The 24,877-nt window shown below is 38.6% G+C and overlaps 1 protein-coding gene across 1 annotated transcript; it reads right to left on the reverse strand.

Moving 5' to 3' along the window:
- Nucleotides 1-496: 496 nt before the first annotated feature.
- On the reverse strand, nucleotides 497-23,075 carry LOC139720731 (cytochrome P450 4V2-like). Its single transcript, XM_071632087.1, has 11 exons — nucleotides 22,973-23,075; nucleotides 22,156-22,274; nucleotides 16,821-16,906; nucleotides 8,505-8,698; nucleotides 6,937-7,006; nucleotides 5,996-6,068; nucleotides 4,283-4,465; nucleotides 3,417-3,519; nucleotides 2,744-2,878; nucleotides 1,432-1,611; nucleotides 497-660 (listed from the first exon to the last, which is right to left on the reverse strand). The coding sequence occupies exons 1-11, from the start codon at nucleotides 23,073-23,075 to the stop codon at nucleotides 497-499; spliced, it is 1,410 nt and encodes a 469-aa protein (XP_071488188.1).
- Between the last annotated feature and the right edge of the window lie 1,802 nt (nucleotides 23,076-24,877).

Raw genomic sequence — 24,877 nt, forward strand, 5'->3', positions numbered from 1 at the left:
CACACGTAAACACAATTAAAGATCTTGAACATTTCAGGAGGTGAGGGAGGGCAACTGACGGGTAACACCCTAGCAACTCTCCTTTTCCATCTCTCACATTTTATCTTCTTTATGCCATTATCTGGACATTCTATACAATTAATTGGTCTATAAGTGGCACTGTTCATCCTGTCGGTCTCGTGGGCCTTCTTTGCTATCGACGGTCTCGTGAGCCTTTTAAGCGTAGTGTCGGTCTCGTGAGCCTTTTAAGCATGAGTGTCGAACTCATGGGCTGTATAACTCGTGGGCTTATCTTACTTGATGTCGAACTCGTGGGCTTTATTTACTTAGTGTCGAACTCGTGGGCTGTATAACTAGTGGGCTGTATGACTCGTGGGCTGTATGACTTGTGGGCTGTATAACTCGTGGGCTGTATGACTCGTGGGTGTCGGTCTCGTGACGTGCACCCCCAGAGAACGCCCTCATGGGAGAACCAACATCACACCGAGACTCATCGTTACTTTCTTCTGCTAATTTCCATGAAGATTTCCCCTCCCTCGGGGTTTAGGACAATCATGTCTGTTGGCTTCACATCGTCCATAGTCTGGGTCGACTTGAACGAAAACCGCCGCAGAAGGTTGACCAAGGTAACCTTTGTTTCCATCATTGCATACCGCTGTCCTGTAGGTAAACACATAAATGATTCTGACGTCATGTGTTGCATTATGTACGAAGAGAGTGAAACAGGCTGACAGGGGTCTTGAATTCGTAGAAACAAGTATTTCTGTTTCATATCTTATAATGTAAATAAATCACGTGATGTGGCGTACCTTTAATCCACCAAGGATGAGATCATCAATGTCTAATACGGATATGCATGGCTTTCAATATCAAATAAAACAAGTTTTGAATTACAGTAGAATGTTGTCTGTGTATTTCAAGAGCAACGTTCAACGTGCAACTGGTGGGATACAATGGTTACTATCAAAGCTGATGATACGACACGGATTCTTCACTATATACGCAACATCCAAAACACGCATTCACTGAGCTGATCTGTGAAAATGAATGCTGTCAACCCTCTCCTACACACACACACTCACAAACAAAATAAAAGATCGAACAAAAACATGTTCACTTTAACGGCTGTGTTGTTCACCTTTAGTTGTGTTAGATATTGCTCTGATAACAATTATGTGAATTATTCAAGTGTACAGTATTTGCTATATTTAAGTAATTATACATAATAAATCTCAGTCCAGTTTCACAGAGCAAATTCACAAGGCCTTAACGTTAATGGTGAATTTAAGGTTATTGAATATCAAAATTGTTTTAATCTTTCTCATTAAAAAATCTCATCCTTCACAACATTTCTAAATCAAATATTCATGAAAAAGAAGTAATCACGATTAGCATAGAGGAACTGCATCATAAGTGAAATGATGTGGTTACCAATACAATTTCGTGGTCCAGCCGCAAACGGAATGTAGGCGTACGGGTGTCGCTTGCTACTGTTTTCCGGAAGAAACCGGTCTGGGTCAAATATTTCCGGGTCTGGAAACTGTTCCGGGTCGCGGTGTAAGGCGTAAATTGCGAATGAGATTGACGTTCCCTTCGGTACGACCTTGCCATCTTGAAGTTTGAGTATGATTAAGATTAGCACACGTTTAAAAAGTTAGATGATTTAAAAATGTACAAGCAAAACGTTCAAATTTGTAAATTGCGAATGAGGACATTCCCCTCGTACGACCTTGCCATCTGGAAGCGTGAGTAGAATTAAAGTTAGATTGAATATGCACAACCACAATGTTCCAATTTTAGACATAAAAACACCAGTATAATGAAGGGAAATGCATCGTATTCCAACAACAGTCCCCTTTCTGTTACTATTCGTCTTCTTTTCTCCCATTGCGATGGAGCTTCCCTTCAGTTCTGATGTATTGTCATACCGTATCTGCAAACGTCTTTCGCTTTACGTTTCTACATTGTATTCTATTGGAGAGTATACACCCAGTCTTTCTCGCACAGGTGAAATCTTGCGAGGAACGGAACTTCTCTAACGTGTCAAATATTTTTGACACAAACAATCTTCGGCGCAGGCCGTTACCGGCGCGACAGGCAGTGCTGCATGGTTCTAGTCCTTGTAGCATGTAGCGGTACTGCGTATTTCTTCGAATGAATGGATTCGTCCTTTGAGTTGTTTTTATTGCAATTGAATGACAATTAATTACCCTATACGGGTTAAATACGCAGCGATTACCCAGTGATTTTATTCTTATAGCAATGATTTAAAAAATGGACGTAGACGTACTCGGGCTAGATTCATTCATATTCACATTGATCCTCGCGACGTGGTCCTTTGTTGAATTGCTACTGATTGATTACTGTTTTTAAATACAAAAGCCGTGATAAAAATCTTCAGCTGCCATAAAAAAAAAAGAATCCTCGACGTAAGAATACTTAATTTGAATAAATCTAACGTGCAGTACCCGCTTCTATAAGGGCTCATCACTGGCTATTGGGCGGAAGCTAGGGAGTCTAATAGATATGACGCCTGTCTAGCAATCAGAAGGTTGCGAATTCGAGTCCCACAGAGTATGTCTGCCCATGAATACCATGGCTTTTACTGAAAACAACAATAACAATAACACTGACTAATCGATGTGTATTGGCGTCGATGAAAGCTATGTATCAATCAGTTGCGATACAAAAATCCAAGCATTATATGCATAACACTATAATAGCCAGAGTCACTTTCACTCACCAAGGACGATGTCACTGTCGAGAGTCCTGCTCATGCCAGGTACAGGCGGTAGGACTCGAAGGGATTCCTTCACTACGCAGGTCAAATACGAGAGCTTGGCCAAGTCATCTGTCGTTACGTGACGGTCTGAGTCCCCTATGGAAGTTAGATTTGATGTTCTTGTTGTTGTTGTTTTTTTTTTGTCAAGACACACATTTACACACACAGACACAGAAGACGGATGAATTACCATAATATCATAACGGCTGAAGCCCACAGGGACTATCGTACGCTTAATCTTTTTGATACGGTGTACAAATTTGATATGCCCTATATTGTTTGAAATCAAAACAACAACAACAACAACAAAAGAATAGTTAGGGTGGAACAAAATGGATCAATTTCATTTGAACATCTTCAGGGATGCCTTTGACACTTAACAGGCCATATCCCCATTTCTTTGCGAGGGGCGAGATACAATATTTTGTATGCGCGATTTATGGTTATGTCCTAGTGAAAGAGTCCCTTCATTTTTAACCCTGTCAAAGGAATGGAAGGTTTGCCCATGGACAATTTGCGACGACATGACACACTATACTTCCTTCCTGTTTAAAACTGCAGCTCAAACCTGCAGAAAGTTGTTCCTTCCATCTATCATATAAGTCTTTTAATCTTCCACAAAGTTGCAGCCTACCTAGGACTTCGGAAATTTCCTCCAGAAGACGTGCCTGAATACCTGGATGTAGACCTATGAGGTAAAGGCTCCAGGAGACAGCCGCTGCAGTTGTGTCATGACCCTGTGTCAGGTAGGTATAGGAGAGACTGTCAACATTTTTCAAAAATATAATGATCTTTAGCTACTATGTACAATGCTGTAGCTAGCCTGGGACTTTTTGATCAGAGGCGAGCTGGAGTAGCCTATGGACATCTGCAACCATGATTATCTTTGATATGTAGACGTATGCAGTATGTACACAGTCATTCAGGTAATACTCTAAAGACTTAATTGATTATTATCACCTATATTGTTATCTAACTGACCCCGTGATGATGTCTGGCAAAACTTACAAGATTTATTGAATACAGCAATGTTAATCAGATAATATACCCATCGTCTATGCAACGCATTGCTTTCTCGGCATTTCAGTCATCAATGCCTTAAATAATTTATATCCATTCTAGCCTTGTTCTACGCAAGGTCGATCAAGTGTAATTCCTAACTGAAATCTTTGGCATACAGAAGCCTATAACAAGAGAGTGAAAAACGATCTTTTTATTTGTTAATATTCGTTACAAAACCGTAATTCCAGTTAGAGAGGTCATAAAATGGCATTGTCCTACTGAATGACAAAAATCTGGGGGACGAAAGCAAAAAAGGATCCTGATCCCGCATGACTGCTGATTGCCACTTTGGTGCCCGAGTGTCGTTGAACTAATGTCTACTGGAAGGATCATATCCCTCCTCATTTACTTTCTTTCTTTCTTCCTACTTGATGACACCTCTAGAGACAAAATGTGGAACAACAGGTAAGAATGAGAAGGCTTCCATCGTTAGCATACCGCGAACATAACATCATCCACTTCCTCCTGTACGTCTGCCAGAGTGAAGCTAGGGTCCTCTCTGTGCATCTGGATGAGGAGATCCAGGAATGCGATTTGTTTGCGTTGTTCCGCAACTGCGCCCACATTCTGAGTACTGACATCAGGAGACTCCGATGATTGAAGCAGCTTTTGTTGAATCATCTACCAAAACAATGTAAACAACCTATGTAGCAGACATTCTGCATTCGATCATAACATGTCAATGGACTTTGCTGAATAAAAAGCCAAACCTACAACGTCATTGAAACTCAGTATATCATAACGTTTTATTCTTATAGGACTACTCGGTCAACTTTAAACTCTTTCTAATCAAGTTCGTAGTGTGGTCAGTCAAATAAATCGATACTAATTGCACTATGCCTACATCAATCAGTCAAAATAACACAAACGCCCAGCAATTTCCTTTTAGAGTTTGCAATTTCGTTTTTGCTCTTCAAAGAATACTTATAATAGGAAATGGTTTCGTTTTAGAGCGAGCATTTTTCTGTTTTTTCCAGCAATCCCAATTCACGTTGGTGACTATATGTGTTTCCCCTGTGGGGGATTAAATTGGGAGCCCATTTTTACATTTTCGTTTTCTTCAAAACGCATGATGAACATTGGCAGGTATGGACACTCTGTGGCTAGAATGTACAAATAGACACCATTTTCCCTCCCCGTAGCCCCTCCAAATTTAGATTTTTCTTCATTAATAATCTGCAATAATGAGTTAATGATTATGTACAGATATTCTAGATATCCCTGCATGGACCAACTCGGTATTTTGTCCTTTTTCCTTTTCTTTGAAATGTTTTGTATGTTTCATTTTTTTTTTTCATTTCATTCTTGTATGTTTCTTGAATGTTTCTTATCATCTGCCAAATGAGCAGAAGAGCACCGTGGCTAAATATTGACATAGATTATCATTTCCAAAGCCCTCCCCATTTAGACTTTCTATACTTAGTACTAACTCGCACGTTCTTAATTCGATTGAGAGTCTGCAGGTAACGAATTTGAATTATTTCTAATTGCTATTGATGAATACCATTGCTCATTCGAAGACGAACGTGAATTATATTTTTTGGTTTAAACCGAAGCTGCATTTGGGGGAAACAGATTGAAGAAATTAAAAAAAGAAATAACCAGGACATCCTTTCCTTATTATCTGTCAATAAACAATTATTACTGCGTGTAGAAGGATTGAAAGACCGTATTGTTAAGGGTTGCGACGAAATTGACTTTGGTACATGACTTGTAGTTCAAATTCATTTTTTTTGTCTTTCAACTTCTATTTATTTCTGCAAGTTTTTTTTTTTCCAAGAATGCACTTTACAAAGGAAAATACTAAAATTACACATTTTTTTAGTATGTTTCTCTAAGGAAAAACAATACATCATTAGAACAAAAAATACAGTACATTGTTGAATCTTCTATTTCATGACATAAAAAGCATATAGGAAAACGTTTCAGGACATCTGCCCAATAAGGCTAAGAGCACTTTTCCCACGATTTAAATCTTATTTCTGCATTTTTTCCCTAAAGACTACAATGTACAAAGGTAGAGTTGGGTAAAGCAAGATTTTCTGTCAAAAGGTGGACAGTATAAAGCTCATCCTTTGAATATGTTTGAATGTTTACCGATTGTGTAACGCCATGGAGAATTCTTAGATATTTTCTTTGCCTTTCACCAGCCTCTGTCCGATAGAAGAAGGCATCCACCCACATGAGAGGCGATCTGAACCTCATGAATGCTATCGCAATCATGCTGTACGTATATGTCAACAGAAAAAAAAATCAGCGAACAAAATAAACGAAGAAGGGAAATGTTATAAACATTCTTGACACTGATCATCTCTTCGACACAGTAAAGAATAGAATTAATTCTTCCAGTGGGTTGTATTAAAACACACACATACACACACAACTACGCTGGAAATAGAAAAACGCTTTAGATTAGCTTTCAGAACAACATCACATTATCTCACTGCTTCGTAAATGACTGCATTTCTTATACACATTAAACTCATGCAGCACATGTAACAACATGCATGTAATTTATATTGCTCCAAATACACTCTGTGTGGTGATCATGGCGCATACATACTATTATTACCCCGGTCAATTGATACATTTTGATTTCCAACCAGCACTCTCCACTCCCTTAGCCAGGAGCATTCCAGCCTGTCGCCATCTTACAAAATACGCAAGTTTTCACAGAAAATAATAAACAATTTTCTTCTTGCCCTGAAAGCGAAAATGAATTGATGACAAAGTGCAGTGACTTTGCCTCTGCCGGGTTAAATAAAAAGAAACAAAACAGAAAAAAACTGACGTTGATGAAAGCTTTAAATCATCTAAAACCGAAAATGTCTTAAACATTGCATTCCATTCAATATTAAAAAGGACTTAGTATCAATTCATTCAGCTTGATTTTTCAGATTTATAAATTGTTTCTTTCAAATTGACAATCTGTCATGATTCAACAATCATTCTTATCTAAATAAATTGGTCAAGAGCAATAGATATTCCGATTCAGAATACTCAAGGAAGATAGAGGAGTCTGGTTCAAATTCTTTACTCAGAATAAACCATTCCTTCCAATCACTATATGATTAGTTAGTGTTTCATTTTACCCTTTGAGGGCGCGCACAAACTCGCTGTCTGTTTCACCCTGAGCGTTCATGTGTTTCCCCATGGCCGTGCCTGTATGGTGAAGAAGGGTTATATGTATATGTATATATATATATATATATATATATATATGTATCATATATGTATATATATATATATGTATGTATATATATATATATATATATATATACATCATATCATATTTACAAATTACCACAAATTACAATCTAACAAGCTGCAATTGTTGTAAGTTATCTAAGACCAACTTTAATGTTATAATGATAGAGCCTCACAATCGACCAGCTCAATTTTTACAAGACATATTACAAACATGACTTTACTGCCGAACTCTGTGAATGCGGTTTGTGTAGTTGCCTTACAATGTGGAGAGTTACTGAAGGCATAAGACGTGACGATGGCTTTCGACCTTGTTTGAATTTTAGGTTAATGATGATGGGGCAATTACTATTAATGAAGATTATGATATCCGACAAGTATTCACAGGTCGATAATGATCACGCTAGATAATATTAGTGCACGTCAACAAGCCAGGCACGTGGGCACGGCTGTGTAACGTATGAGCCAAAATATAATGTCAGGCGGTGAACACACAAACTACATTGTGGCACATGCAGGAATAGACAGATGAAATTTACTAGCTTAGTGTCTAGCTCATTGGCTGTATAATTCGTGAGCTGTAAACCTCTTAAAGGGGAATCCAGTCCAAACATAAGTTAGTTGAATAAGAAAGAGTAAAATATTACGAGTTCAACGGTAAAATTTTGATCGAAATCGGATGAAAAATAAGAAAGTTATGACATTTTGAAGTTTCGCTATCTTTTTAGGAAACACTGTTCTTGAACAGTCAATATGAATACGCAAATGGCAAAGTGCGTATGTCATCCCCTCCCAACTTGCCATATGGTTTGTGCATAAAATTATGAAATTTCTAGTTTTTCATTCGAACGCAATTATGCCCGAGGCTCAAATCCTGATATATCTAACTGATTACTATTCTCAAGTTCTTCAACCAGGAATAATATCATGTTTCAGACTTCAATGACAGAAACATTGAGTTGTCGTCATTTTTGTACACGGTCAATGGAAAATTGTGAGGTTATGACATGGTCAGCTCACTCATTTGCTTATTCATATCCATTGTACAATAACAATTTTTTGCAGACACTAACAAAACTTCAAAATTTCATAACTTCCTTATTTATTCATCCGATTTCAATCTAATTTTACCGTTGAACTCGTAAGATTTTACTTTTTTTTTATCAGACTAACTTAGTTTTGGACTGGATTTCCCCTTTAAACAGTGTGAATCGTGAGCAGTATGAATTGTGGACTATAAAAGTCATGGATGTTGAGCTTGTGCCATGCACCTAAAAGTAATGGGTAAAGTACCATATCTTGGGGGGTTTTTTTTGTTTTTTTTTTACTGATGCCACATCATAGAAGGAATAACTTTTCATTGAGGATAGTTGAAATCAATGTGCCTACATGTCTAAGTCGCTTTTCGCGGTATATGGCTGTCTACCTTTTGAAGCCAACAGGAATGAATTACCGCATATGACGTCAAGGGCACAGAGGGTTGCGAGTGGGAAGATATTGACAGGATCGCGTCTGTTTGCAAAGGCATCCAACTTCTCAGCCAAGATGTTGCTCTGCTCGTTGAAAACACCCATGAAGTTTTGGAGGATGGAGAAGTGGAAGGTTGGTGTCAGCATCCTTCGACGCTGGAACCACTTTTTACCTGTACTGTGAATGAAAATCACCGACAAAGGAACAACAAGAGACCCATGAGTCTCCTGATCACCTGAGCACATGGCACATTCTTGCGGATTCTCTTGTGACCATTGTAAACTTGGGGGCGGGGCAGCTTTGAAAGCTTATATTGGGGACTTGATGTCCATTTGCATATTCCATCACACTGGTAAAGAATACCTGCCAAGTACACTGTATTTTGAAAATTTGACAATGCGGTTTAAAAAAAAAGGGGGTGCATTTTGCTCCCATATGCACAGATGCTTATCCCTCTTGCGATAATCACTGCCAAATTTGGTAAAAAAATCAGACCATGCTTGTGCAAAATGATGAAAAAGATTTTCCTACCTTTGGCCTCCCCCGCTTATCCCCCAGATCTACCACAAACAAAGTCGAAATTATACGACAGACACTAATCTAAATTACACAAAGCACTTCCTTAGCTTATCATTTACTGTATATTTGAGAGACGAAGATTTGTAAGACCAGGGAGGTTCCCACCTCCCTGGTAAGATTCCTCAACTTGGGGGTTGTGTCTGTCTCATCCCCCTCGACCATTGTGCTCCAGGCCTCCACCCCACCCCCCCCCCCCCTCCATGGGGAATGGTGTGGCCTCTTGAACAAAATGAGAGCTTATCTCAATGGGGATGCTTCCTGCTAAGGTTGGTAAAAATCCATCATAGGGACTTTTAAGACGAAAATGAAAAAACAATTTAGGCCCCCAATTGGACGACGCACGCCGGACAATGATTGATCGCAATAGTATACAAATGATGCACAGGATAGAGTGTGTTAGTGTAGGCGTGGTGCACTCGAGGGTATTTACAATTGTGAAACATGCACTACATTGTAAATACCCGAGAGTGAGCTACGCCTCCACTAACGCCACGAAATAATCCTGTGCATCATTTGTTTTATAAAATGGGTCGAAAATTCGAAAACTAACATCATTTTTCAGCGTTTTTCACGTACCTTTGTGGGTCAAGACGTCCGAAGATGTTCGTCCCAAACATTTACGCACGTCGCACTCGCGGAAGTCCCGCACATACAGTATAAGTATAATGGGGGGTTGGGTTTCCGGACATGGTTCCCGCATGAAAACTTACTTATTTTACATAGAATATGCACCCTTTACCTTAAAGACTTGATATAGACTCCTCATATAGGCCTACTAGACAACATACTCTGAAAACGGCGTGAGAATTAACCTGCTAAATCGTTGGATTTGCTCTTCAAAGTGACTCCATGTACGCGTCCGGTCCCATAACGCTTGGTCTACTGTACCAGTGTACAAAGTGTACGTATAGTAGAATATACGTACGTACGCCACACATGTTATGCATGCACAAGGGAAGACAGGCCGGCCGGCCGGCAGCCCGAACTAGAAGTTGTTTACAGGATTGACAGCGCGTATGCATGCAATTCATCAAAGGAGCCGCCGCGCGCACAGACGATCGGCAATCTACCATAGGATTACAGGCAGTGCAATTGTACTGAAGTAAAGGAAGGAGGTGTGTCTCATTTCAGCGCTTCCTATTGGCTACATTCTTGAACCCATTTTATAACTCACTTTAGTCTTTGGCCCAGGTCAGTTGAAAATAATATGGTATATAATGATACGATAATCGACGAAAGAAATACACGCCCTCCGTGCAACTTCTGAAAAAGTGAAGGACACTGAAATACAATATCGTTGGATAAATGACAGCGTTTTACACTTGTGTTTCTTAACCCCGGACTTTCTCTGACCCACGACTATCGTTAGTCCCGTACCAATTTTTCAGCTTTTTACACTGGTCAATTAGTCCCGTACTATCTCTTGTCCGGGGCTAAGGAGAAAACTGACCTTTTCACACTCGTATTTCTTAGTCCCGGACTTTCCAAACCACATGAATATTCATGATTACGCTGTGTACTGTACACGTACACGCACGCACCGGCAGCACTTGATTACCTCGTTTCTGATTGGTCAGTGAGGGTCGGACTTCGTCTCCGTCGCTTAGCCCAGGATTATTTTTTCGTTCTGTTTACACTCACTTGCTTGGCACCGCAATTGCGGTGCTAACCCTGCTATTTTGCAGGGCCAGATAGTACCGGACTATCGGTGGGGCTAGCCCACTTTGGCAAAAACGAGTGTAAACAGAAAGTGGGCTAAGGATAGTCCCGTAACAACGGTGGGGCTAAGCCCCCCCCCCCCCCATAGCCCCACCGTTGGTACGGGACTAAGCAAAAATTTGCAAGCGTAAAAAGCCCTTTTACGTCACACTATCTATAGGCCAATGTCAGCGAGCAATAACCGGGAGAGGGTCGATAAGAGTTGTCTGTCACCACGAGACTCAAGTCAGTGGTTATGAGCGTTCCCAAATGTCTCGTCTAATCAAATTGTATATCACTGAGAATAAGGCCGAGGTTGCAATTAACATAGATACAGCAAGTCTGAATGAAATAAAACGAATGTAGAGCATTGATGTTCCCGATGTTGCAGATATATTTGCTAACATTATATTTTCAGTGGTTTGGTCTTGCAATTCTTATACACGTTTTCCTCGGCTTGCATGGTCTATCAACGAGAATTAGTGATTGTAAGTTGAAGCCCACGCACAAATTGTGAAGAGGGAGATTATTGGCAAATAAAGCTCGATACTTTACCATTCAGTCCCGCAAAATATGCGTAAATTTTATTACAGCATCTTCAATTCAATTCAGTTAAATTCAATTAAATTTATTTCACACTTCTCGTATATCAATAATATTACATCAAAATATAACAGCACAAGTTCTTTTACCTTGTCAACAATCACAAAAAATACATACATAATAACAGTAATCATAATGATAACTAGTCAAAAATCGAAATGAGGTTGTACAAAGAGAGGTATGTTGGGACCTGACAGATAGATCTGATGCTTTCAATATTTTGTATTTTTAAGAATAAGTTGTTCGTAAGTGACAAATATCCGACATGGTTGATATTTCTAATGGCACGTTTTTGAATACGGAACAGTACATTAAGAAGATTTCTACTTGCATTCCCCCATAAAACAATACCACAATTAAGATACAGAATAATCAAAGTAGAATAAAGATTATGCAAAGTTTGACTTTCTAAAATACTCTTAAGTTTATTAAGAACACCCGTGTTTCCAGAGAGAATATTACTTACATAACTAACGTGGGATTTCCAAGATAAGTCACTATCAATAAAGAGCCCTATTTTTTTTTTTTTCACAATTCACTTGGTGTAATTCAATTCCATTAAACTTGATATGAAGGGGAAGCGTTTTAAGACTGTTGCTAAAAAGCATACAGTGAGTTTTATCTATACGAAGTGATAGTTTGTTGGCAGAAGTAGTATATACATAGTAGCCTGTGAATGGGTGTGACTATAGCAATAGTGAATTGTGGAGCAGTGGAGCTCCAAGATGACCTAGATATGAATATTAATGAGATTAATTTATGAATATGTACGGTTATGCAATTATGTAAATATGAATGAATTATGTTTGAACGTGTGGAGCTGTGGATTCATCCGATGATTCATTGTGTAATCATTTCGTCGTTTCATCATTTCATTACTTCATCATGTTCATCGTTTCATCGTAATAAATTGTTAAAGAGATTTAAGTCAGTTCACGCGTTTTACACGATGAAATGATCAAACGATGAAGTGATCGAACGATGAAATGGTCAAACTATGACATGATGAAAAGAGGAATATTAAAGTCCTAATTCATTGTCACCTTTTGTCATTTATTCACACCATGTTGAGATTACGTCATGCAAATTCATATAAGATTTCCATGATACACTAGAAACGCGCACAGCTCTATCACACCATAAACTCCTCATAAACCCTCAAGTTCATGCGATGTCAACTCATGAATATTCATGCAATCATGCAACATCTTGGAACTCCACTGCTTCACGACTCACGACTTCACGACTCCGCTGCTCAGCGGGTACGTGATCATAGGCCTATCCACAATTCGCTCTTGATGATGCTTAATCCTACATACGTTACTGTCATACGCATTTACATAGTTATCTAGTCATATCATCCTTTCGTATCATCGTGCAAAATCATACGACTCCACAGCATACACTCCACACCAGCCATACAATCGGTTGCAAAAGTCGAGTCACTCTCCACAGCTCCACACGCTCTAGCTTAATTCACATATTTACATGAATACATACACATATTCATGAAGCTTATCAATATTCATAAGTTAGTCATCTTGGAGCTCCACTACTCCACAATTCACTACTAATGATGCTTAATCCTTACCGTCATACGCATTTGCATAATCATATTCGTATCAACCTTTCATATCATCGTGCAAAAAAGAAGAAATAACAATGATACACGACTCCACAACATACACTCCACACCAGCCATACAATCGGTTGCAAAAGAGACACTCTCCACAGCTCCACACGCTCAAACATAATTATTATATATTTACATTATTGCATAATCATACATTTTCATAAATTAAGCTCATTAATATTCATATGCTAGGTCATCTTGGAGCTCCACTGCTCCACAATTCACTATTGCTATTGTCACACCCATTCACAGGCTATCATATCTCACACTCATATAATTCATGCATATTTACATAAATACATATTCATGCATATTCATGAATTCAGCTCATTAATGTTCATGAGCTGTGGAACTCCGCCGATCCACAGCTCCACTGCTCCACGAGGTGCGAACGGGTACATATAATACTGTATACTGGCATATATCCGCGACTGCACAGATTTGAGTTCCTTATTCATTGTGTCAATGAGAGTATAAGGATATTTGTGTGTAAAAATCAGATTGGAGTCATCAGCAAAACATATAAAAGAAAGAAATGGCGAGGAACTAGGAAGATCGTTGATATACACAATAAATAGTAGTGGGCCTAATAAGGAACCCAGTGGAACACTAGACGAAATTAACTTCAACTGAGAATCACGGCTATCTATAGTCACAAATTGTTTTCCGTTTCATAAATAATCTCGGAACCAGTCCAAAGCCCTCCCATGTAACTTGTAAATCAAAATATCATCCATGGTCAATTGTGTCGAATGCCTTCGAATAATCAAGAAAAACTCCATTAGTGCGGGAGACATCATCGATGGCGTGAGCAACTTTATTGATAAAAGTGAGTAAGGCATGGGTCGTGCTGTGATTTTTCCTACAACCAAATTGGGAGTTACAAAAAAAACTTCACACATAAGACATTTGTGGGTGCGCGTATATACCAGCCTTTCAAGAATTTTTGAGAATGAAGTCAGCAGAGATATAGGGCAATGATTAGTCACATATTCTTTTTGTCCTCTTTTAAAAATGGGTACTACTTTGGCAATTTTCATTCTTTGAGGAACTATGGCAGTAGATAATGATGAATCAAAAATGCGTGTTAATGGTGAAACTACTTCATTAATGGTATTCTTAAGGAGAAAAAATTATAATTCCATCGCATCCTGACCTTTTCTTTGTATTCAAAGTTTGCACAATATCTTTAATTTCTTCATCACTGGTTCGAAAAAAAGAGGCTGTTGATTCTGATCTTTTAAAAAGTAATGAAAATCAGTGCTTGAATGCGGGATACTGCTGGCAAGATTTGGTCCATGCTTACAAAATATTCCTTGAATACTAAACCTTCTGCCATATCAGACTGATCATCAATGTGCTTATCATTCTTAATAATATGCCTATTAAAGGGGTTCGCTGTTACTTTTGGTGTTCAGCGCGTCATTTACCACCTTCCACGTAATCTTGATGTCATATTTATGCTTAATAAACTGCTTTGAAAAATACATTCGTTTGGCTAAACGTATTAATGTTGTGAGAGTGTTGCGACAACGCACATACCGAGACCGAGTTCGACTATAGGATCTCTCCTATATTTATAGAATAGAATATTTTTACGATTAATAGACCTGAGGAGAGACTTTGAGATCCAGGGATTTTTAGCAACCTTTTTGCGGTTTGAGCAAAAAAAAAAAAAAAAAATGGCTTGACGGGTATTATGAAATTTTATGTGGATGATAATATTTGTGAAAAATGTTCAAAAGTTAAGTTTGCATCGCTTTGATTATCAACATTCGACCAATTGACCGAGCTCAATCTCTCCCAAGTCTTCTAAGATTAGTTTCGGACATTTCTCGAAAACCAGAATTGGGTAAATAAGAGGGGATTATTACCTGTGTTAAACTTGGGCATAAGAGCGAAAATCGGAAAGTGATCGGATACGTCAGACACATACACCAAACGTGATATTCAATATTGGAAAAATTTTGTCAATTAAAGTCGCTGTGATATCAGAAATTCGAGTGGGCTTCTTTATAAGAGGTGAAAAACACTCGGATAACATTACGTTGAGAAAGTCTTGGTATGTGAGGTTGTTATGATAATCTAAAAGGTTAAAGTTCAAGTCACCCACAATAAAAACATCTCTTATTCTCAAAATATTTACCAGCTTAGAATATGGATAATGATTCAATAAATTCAATGGGGTTTGAATTCGGAGGCCTATATATTTCATCTATATCAATACTTTTTTCTATTTGGTACCTTGATTTCAATGAAAATACTCTCAGTAATTTCTGACATTAAATTAAATTCATCTAAGAGATTATAATTCAGATTCTGAGTGACGTGAAGCGCAACTACATCGCTTTTTACCTGCTCTTTTGTTAGTTAATAGTGTGAAACCATTAATGGTAAATAGAGAACTTCAGAAGGTAATGTTTCCTTTAACCAGGTCTCACTGATTCCGATGACTTGAGTGCCAAACTTGATTTGATTCACGAACATATTGAATTAATCAAAATTTTTGTTTGAACTCCTAATTTAAAGTGTGAAACAAAAATTGGTTTCAATTCAAATGAGACGATGAAATCACGTCGTATTTTTAATGGTATTCTGTGGGTGGCATTTGAGGACTGGCGTCATTTACGTCAGAATCAAGTATCAGTTCGTGAGTTTGTGAGCTCAAATAAGAAATGATGTCGGGGTTTAATCACCTTCATCGCTATAAAGTGGTATGTACGAGTACATCCTCTTTGTCTGGTGCGTAGGTAGATGTAACTGTAATTTCATTATTCATATTATTCACACTATTTGACTTAGCCATGGTGTAAAACTCTCCTAACAGTGGGTATTACAAAAGCTTGTTGACACAAAACTCTGCTCTGGAACTCGTTTGCTGCTTGCTGTCTAAAGAGAAGGAAACTTTCGTCTGGTTGACTTATATATGCTTGGATAGCTGGCAAAGGAATGTCTGTCCACAAAGGATGAGCAAACACTATGCGCAGACCAAACTTTGAGTACGAGCATAAATTTTGTCTTGAGCTAAGAATTTCACGGAACGTTATACAGATAAGAACATCTGCGTTTGTAAGTACAAGCAGCAAGAAAAATGCACCAAGAGCAGGCAGAGATACTGGAATGATTATTTTTCCTTTGGAAATAATGAGACACATATGAGTGACTAGGTACGTACAGTCATTGACATAAAAACATGTCGGTTGAATTGTTACAACCAGAAAATACTTGAGATGTGTCAACAACATGTGTTCACTGGATGTGGAATAATGACAGGGGATTTGCATCTGGCTACAGGAATATCTGCATAGCAGAAAGGGAAGATCGAGTCAAGTTCATCTGGTCGCAAGTATGAATTGTGTAGATACAGTAAATGCTATTATAGGCGTTTAAAAGTACACGCTTGGCACAGATATGAGAGAAATGAAGAAGCTTTATGGAGCTTAGTTTTGACATTTCAACAAAAGTGCACCTTCTATGCAGAAGGAATAAGTGACGATGAGCACAATGTACATGAATCAAAACTTACGATATCAGACAAATTATACTCAACTGTCTCAGCCTTTGAGAACAGAAGCAATAATGTTATTAACATGAGAACGGAATTTTGCATTTCTTTAACCGATTTCAATCGAGACAATTTGTGACCACCCGCTCCCCAATACATGTAGACAGAATGGCTAGCGGAGGTGACTATATTTTTTCCTCTTGCCAACCCTTTTCACGATCATAAACAACAAAAAAAGAAAAAAATATCAATTTGGTATAACAAAACCCCGTAGATCATACCTGAGCAACAGTCCGAGACCGAGCCATGGCTGGAGAAAGGAGTAGGCGAATGATCTCTTCATGTTCCCACCGCACTTCAGTACGGCCTGTTGGAGCGAAACAAATTAAAGGGGCATTCCAGACGATTTTCATAATTTCACATCATGTAGTACATAAATCGACAGCTCCATGTATAGATTTGTGGAATTTAGTGTGGTCCTTGAGCAGAGACACAATACTCTGAAAAATCTTAAACAAATTACACTGAACAGTGTTGATGACATAAATATCTAGGAGCCTCACATATTTCAGAAATGTAGCAGTGTAATTCCATTACAATACTACTTGCTTAACAAGTTCACCTGTGTAGAATGTATGCATGCCATATTCTTTTGTTCTGCTTCCTTGAGCCCCAACTCATGCATTCTTATGGTGAGGCTACCATGTCATCATCCTTGTTCATTGCAATTTGTTGTATTTTGTTACATTCAAATACAAACTCAGAAAATATTTACTTTTTACTTTCTACTTATAATCATAGATAATTTAAATTGTTTTGATTCATGCTTGAGCCTTCACCTGTCCTGATGTCGCAGCACTTGGCGTGTTCTGTGTGCAGACTTCTCTTCTTTCTTCTCTCCTCTTCCTCTCCTGTCTTTTGTTCTTCGTAGACTTGTATTGTTACCGTCTTCTCTCCTCTCGGTACTGTCTCGCGTCTTACAGTGTATATACGTGTGGGTAATCGAATGTGTGTACGAACGTGTTGTCCTTGTCATATTTTCCCGGTACACGTAGTTCAGTGAGCAGTGTCCGGGCACTAGCATTGGTATTCTATATTTTTTTCCCAACCGGTGTATCTCAAAATAATTACATGTATATTATTATAGAATAGTATATAATTTACTCATTATTTAGCTAGCGATCCACGTCCGACAAGCTTTGCTTTTTAGTGGATCACTATTTTCCATAATCGAATTTATTTTCCGCTCGCCCACGAAGAATTTATACAGTGTTTTTTCCTAAATATTGTACATGTTATATGTTGTTCTATAATTTGTCTCGTATATATATATTACATGAATCTTTTGCAAACGTTTGAACCTTATTTCAACACATGTATACTTTGTACTATGTTTTTTTTTTTTATTTTCGATGATTGGAAATAAACTATGATTGAATTGAATTGAATTGAAATTTTGAAAACACTCTTATTCCTCAGCCCAATCACTATAAATTCTGAATCTCTGTACTCGGTCTAATAACTGATTTATAATTGTTTAACTGTAATAGTCTGAAAATCGTCCGGAGGTCTCCTTTAACTGTAGGGCCTACTGTCAGGATTTATTAGCATGATTGTTCAAGATCTTCCCCAGGCAGCTCATAGGCATAAAGAGATATGCAAAGGCAAGCAAGAACGAGAGGAAAATAAGTGATGAACTTTGGTTCCTGCTGGCAGATATTTTCACAGCAATAGTATTTCTGACACCGATGATATCATTAATGATGAATGTAGTCAAGACATATTGGGCATTTTTGTACTGAAGGTAACACTATTATTGTTTCATGCTTCCATATTAGCAGCTTATACTGTAAATCTATGTCGACATTAATGTACACATACTAGAAATAATATGTGACCCAATACGACAGAAGAGTCCAGAGTCGAAAGCAAGTAAGCCGAAAACCTAATGTTTGAAATCACATTGTCAAAATGACACCCATTAAATGATTTACTGTTTTAGGCATGATTTTGTAGTTAGATTTTTCCCTAGATGTACTGTCTAACGAAATTATGAAAGAATATGCACCAACGAGTGAAACTCCTATGTTTTCCGTGGCATAATTTCTTGGGTTTCGTAAAGTTCGAAACGAGTCCGAAGCTTGAGCGTCCTAAAAATAGACTCTGCCCATAAGGACATTATCATTAGTTTGCGCTTATCGAAGTTACTGGTTTGCGCTTACCAAAGCGGGGAGAAGCTTGCACATTGCCCCGATACTAGATTCTCCGTGATACTCGCTAGGGTTATTTGATGATCTCTTTCGTTGAAAAAAATAAGTCATGTTTTCCCAAATGCTGTGTGTGTTTGTTTGTTTGTGTGTGTGTGGGGGGGGGGGGGGGGAGGGAGGTTAACAACAAAGATCAAATAACGGCAACATCCCAACACATACTGATATCTGCCAGCTCATCGTCAATGCCATTCTCCTCTCAGCCCTCTCATTCTTTATGATATCGAAGAGATAGATATGTCTCCCCAAAATAAGACACTCTTTTTTTATGCTCTCCCACCTCCACTACACTTCTGAAATCGACATTCCACACCACAGTCTCATGACCAGAAGCCATTTTGGAAACATGAATCAAGACATTGGTTAAACATAACTTGTATCGTTGCACAAGCAGCATTCCATTTACTACCTATACAGTGACTGTATAAGGTAATTGTAGCACATGTAGCATTCCATAATCTGCCTAATTATGGCGAAAGTGACATTCTAGACACCACTTGATCAACATGTAATCACCATGTGTTTGTGATGATACTGCATGTACACTGATTGAGTAATGTGCTGCAGATGGTAATGGACTGCACAATAGAATGAAAACAAATAAACCACAACCTGCGAAATAAGTCAATGAATAAGGCTGGTTGATGATATTAATAAGGGAGTTGACGGTTAGTGCATGTCTCATTTGACCCCTTCACCACAGACTTTGAAATAACATGGACATGTGTTGTGATCAAGAATTCCTTCTTGAAGCATGCCATCTTGTATTAAATCATGTTGAGAAAGTGCATGGAGAGATTATGCTAAACAGTGTTGATGAATGACTTACACGTGTACATTCCAATTTAGTCTGAAACACATACATTGTACTGACATAATTCAGATTTTCATAGATGAGCGCTCGAGACTTCTTTACATTTTAAATTCAGTGGCAATTACACAGACATTCTCATTGGACCTTTGTTCTGAATATGCGCAAATCTTAACCGTGAACTCCCTTATAGAGAGTTCTTTAGACACATCCAAAAGTTGTATTCACCTGTGACAGTTTCGACGACGGGCTGTCATCTTTCTCAAACAATGGCTACTGGGTAACTGATGATCATCCTCACTATAAGGGCCACACTTATAGTGTGATCCTTACTGTCATCAAATACAGACTAGACAAGGATACAACTCTCCGTGAAATAACAAATCTCACTCCTGAGGACATCATCGACCTACTATGATTGGTTCTCACGTCAATCTACTTCTCCTCTCGGGGACCCATAGTTCCAAAAATGTATGGAACACTTTAGAACAAAGAGCACTAGCTACGGCTCCCTCTGAATGCATACCACGCGTATCGGTATGGAGACGTTACGTTGATGACATTCTAGATAGAGATTGTAAACAAAGACTCGGTGTCTCTCATCACAGATCACCTGAATCAAGTAGACCCAGCAGACAGCATAAAGTTCACTTTTGAACTTGAAAAAGAAGGATCAATCCCCTTTCCAGAAGCACAAATCACCAGAAAGCGAGATGGACACATAAAGTTCACGGTGTATCTCAATTTCAAATCCCACCACCCCCTTCATCAAAAGTAAGGCGTGGTTTACACTATCATCCACCGCTGCAAAACAGTAGTATCTGACCCCAAAGACAAGGAAGAAGAGGGTACCACAATCTCTCCTGCTTTGTCACAATGTGGCTATCCCCAATGAACGTTAAAACGAAGGATAAAAAACTCCCAGAACAACTTCCAAACAACAAAAGAAAGACGAAACCACCCCTGTATCCTGCAGTCCAGTAGTCCTGCACCAAAGGCTTATCAGAAGCAATTAGTAGGATTTTCAAGAAACGTGGTATCTCTACAACAATGAAACCATGCAACAAGCTTAGACATACTGGTTCACCCAAAGGAGAAAATCAAAGAAATGGACAAAGCACAAAGAGTGAACATGGGTATTATAGTCCCTTGTCATTCTCTCCAAGAACAATTAATGTCAAATGTATCAGGGAAACCAGTCGAAAATTGAGTACCCGAATAGACGAACACAAAAAGGATTGCCAAAAGTTGGATGGACAATCATATACAAGATCGCAGAGGGCATCAGCAAGCCAAACATACAAGAAGTCTGCCATAACTGACCATGCTGGGAGGAAAAATCACGTCATCAACTGGGAGAGGTCGCGGTTAGTAGCGAGAGAGAGCCAGACCCTGAACAGACGAATCAGAGACGCCATCTGGATCAAGAGAACCCCCTACAACATGAACCGGGATTGGGGGGGGGGGGGGGGGGCATACCAGCTGTCTGACATTTACGATGGTGGTATCACTCGGATGTCACACCTGGGGGATTGCTGATTGGCGCCAGATCATCAGTGGCCAATTAGCCATCGCTTGAGAAAGATTGCATTTGGATGTCAATGAATGGAACATCAAGGAATCGTGTTATCATGGTGAAATGGCATTTGCTCCTTCGGCAATTGCACCGGTCTTATTTTCTCCAAGGACATAGCGTTAGGGTTGTGAGAGGGTGCGAGGTTTAGTTTGATGTGAGGATTAGAATTAGGGTTAGGGCCATGTTCATGGGTAGAATTTATGTTTGGCATGGTAAAAGCCTTGGCAGAGGAGGGATGAGATCTCAGCAGTCATGCTTTAATAGGTTCTTGATAGTCATTGTTAGTGCCATGGACGATATTCATGTTACAAAAAACATTTCCTACTTTTGATCCTTAAGAGTTCTAAAACTATACATCAAAAAACATTGTCATTGATACGAGTAATTGCTGAATAGTGTACAATCTAGTTGGAGGTGATTTGAATATGAGAGCATGAATCAGTTTCGTTAATTATATGATTAATTTTAAAGTTAACTTCTGGATTTTGATCAAAATTGATCCCTCAGTACAAAATTGAACTTTACACAAGAACCAATGAAGTGCGTGTGATTGTTTGCTTACAGTGACCCTGAACAATAGACATGAATACCACGAATACCAAGTACCTTTTCAGAGTTCTGCTGTCTAGGCTTCTGGTTTCTTGCTCCAAGGCACATGAATGCCTTGTCTCAATTGCGCTAATAGGATTTACTCTTTCTTTTGATGGTTGCAAAAAATAACTTAAAAGAAATACCTCTTTTGCTTCAATTGCTTTGCTATTTTTTCAATGCTAAAAGTCTCTTTTCGGTGTTGTCTGTAATAATATGACATTAAGAGGTCTTCTGTCTTTGCTGGCCCATGTTCGAACATCGGAGTATGGAAATAAGAAAAAAAATACTATCAGTACAGCGACAGCTTGAAGCAGAAGCAACAACAACGAAGTACGAGAAAGTCTGAACTAGACGTCAGCTGGCGTGCTTACCTCAACGTGTTTGGCACTGTAGATGGTTATGTGAGGCTTTGGTCCATTCCACCATCTAACTATTCCGCCTGTCCTTGCTCGATACTCCTCATAAACTGCTTGTCTGTACACGAAAAATTCTAGAAACCAAAAAAAAAAAGCATCACTCCCGAAGATCACTCCCGAAATCTGATTTTCACAAACATTTCTTTGTCTGTGTACCAAAACTTATGGTTATTAAAATCTTACTTCAGCAAATACACATGAAGTAGGGCTACCCAGTCCACAGTCCACAGTCCACTTCCACCCCCCCCCCCCCCGCTAGGTCGCTTTGCTCCCTCGAACATTTTCTCAGCGTTTTCCACCCACTCCTGAAAACGGAACGACTTGATTTGAAGCCACCAAAATGTTGATGGCGGCTTATGCCTGAGATATAAAGCTGATGGCTAAAAATCGCACCTTTAAAAATCGCCAACCGAATTAGAGGAAGACCTTTCAGTAACATACTGGATTGTATTCCGTCAAAATATTTGAGTGAAGCTAGCACCTCTGTGTCTACGAGAAACATGACAATTTGGCACAGATGAATTTAGTTTCTCAAATACCAGATTGTTACGTTGCCGAACAAAGAGCAGTGACTTAATTTTCTAACTTTATGATGTGAAATGCAGAAATAAAATAAAAGAAGCATAATCACACATAGTATGTAATGAATTATGGTAATGGAATTTTTCAGTATCGAGTAATGAAAGGAATCGCTCACATTGTACTGCAATTTTTTACAGCATATAACATGTTGCAACATTGACATTGTGTTTTCGTGCTTGATATTACTGACCTCTCAAATCCTTACTGAACTTGTGCAAATTGCCAACAATCGGAAGTGCCGGAGGCCCCTGAAATTTGCTGATAAGGATGAATACGCGAATGAGCTTCAACATGTGGTAACACATGGTTGAGGCCGCAACGAAGATGACCGCTGCGACTCCTACTCCGAAATTAACATCCATCGTTACACTTGAACCAAAAGACAGAATAACATGGATAAAAAAGTGTTGTAGCTGACGATGTCAATGGAATTGTGAGGACTGAAGACATATTGTAAGAGTATATGACTGGAAGAGGTTGCAATTGAAGTAGCATCGATAGTCCTGATTTGAAAAAAACAGAACTGAACTTGGAAGGAAGTGGAGTAAGTAGAAACAAACGGATAACGAGAAATTATAGTACATGTATTACATTAATCATTACCAAAGTTATGATTACCAGTTCGCTGGTAGCAGTAATTGTGGTAGTCATAGCGGATATATTATTAGTAGTTAGATATTCAGATTGATAGTGACTGAAACAAATTCTAGAGAACTGCAGATCTTGTATAACATATTTGGCTGTAGCAGATCGTCAGATGAATTTTGAAACTAGAACACTATGAAATCAATCATGCTAGTTTCAGCTAGTTCAGAAGCAGGGGCACACAAATCCTTGTACTGCTGGAGTGTGTTATACCCCTCTCCTAATAATTCTCGAAAAAGAGGTTTGGTACAAAACAACAACAACCACAGCAACAACAACAACAACAACAACAACAACAACAACAACTACTACTACTACTACTACTACTACTACTACAGCAACAGGGATTTGGGGAATCGCTTTTAGACTGCAAATGTAATTCTACAATTGGAAATGATTAACAAAATGCTCGAGGTGTAATGTTTTACTTCACGAGGAATACAGTGATAGGGACCTAATGCCTATTAAAGCTGTGTCGACTTAAGTAGTAAGAGAACAATGATGCACTCACCTTAATACAATAATGAAAAAGGATGAAACTCTGCTGTGAGATCTGCGTGACTGCCGTTACACTAGCATGAACACGTTCCTGTACTGGAGAATACGACAGAAATTACTGTGTTCATGATTTATATAATCTTCTACCTATAAAGAGGTTGCCGTATTTACTGCTACGTGAATTGTTTGGCGTTAACGGCGCATCAGCTATAATTGACCAATCAAAACACTCGAACATCAGTCATGTGACATGGGAAGAGAGGGAACGCAGATATTTTGTGGTATTTGATGCTAGATCTAAAAAAAAGCTTTAGGTCTGGTGTTTATTATGTGAGCTCTACCGTAACAATTCCCTATTCTTCTTTATTTTGCATCGAATCGAAAAGGTGCAGGTTTGGTGAATTTCTTTATGCATGCTTATGTGCATGACCTCATACGCAATCATATTAGTTCAGAAAAAAAAAATATCCAGGGCGCTACTTTGTTCGTTCCGTGGTATTTGTTTGTTTGCTATTATTTCTGCATTCAATCAGATGCAATTTGAATGCAAACTTTAAAAAGTACAAAGACAAAGAATAACAAGTGCAGTGAAATAAATCGATAACAGTACATAAATAGATACACGTAGGTGAGTGCATTGAGCAATGTAGATACACAGAAACATAAATAAGATATACAGTATTTTTCAGTAAACAACAGAGATCATTGAATGCAGGAGACCACCATCATAAGCGATTAAGCTTGAAATGGATGGAGGCCTCATAAAATGACTATCCAACGACATAACTCTCTTGGAGGAAGGTGATCAGGTGAGTGCAGTGCAGTTGCAGGTGAGAGCGCAAGATGCAGTTGAAGGAAGAAAATAGAGATTAACAATAAGATGACAATCTATACTATAAATATTTGGATGGAGGCCTCATAAAGATGACAATCCGGACCCGAATGTCTTATA

Source organism: Diadema antillarum, unplaced genomic scaffold (genome assembly GCF_040938485.1).
Source record: "Diadema antillarum isolate AM-2024a unplaced genomic scaffold, OU_Dant_1.0 scf00000132, whole genome shotgun sequence".
NCBI classification, from domain to species: Eukaryota; Metazoa; Echinodermata; class Echinoidea; order Diadematoida; family Diadematidae; genus Diadema; species Diadema antillarum.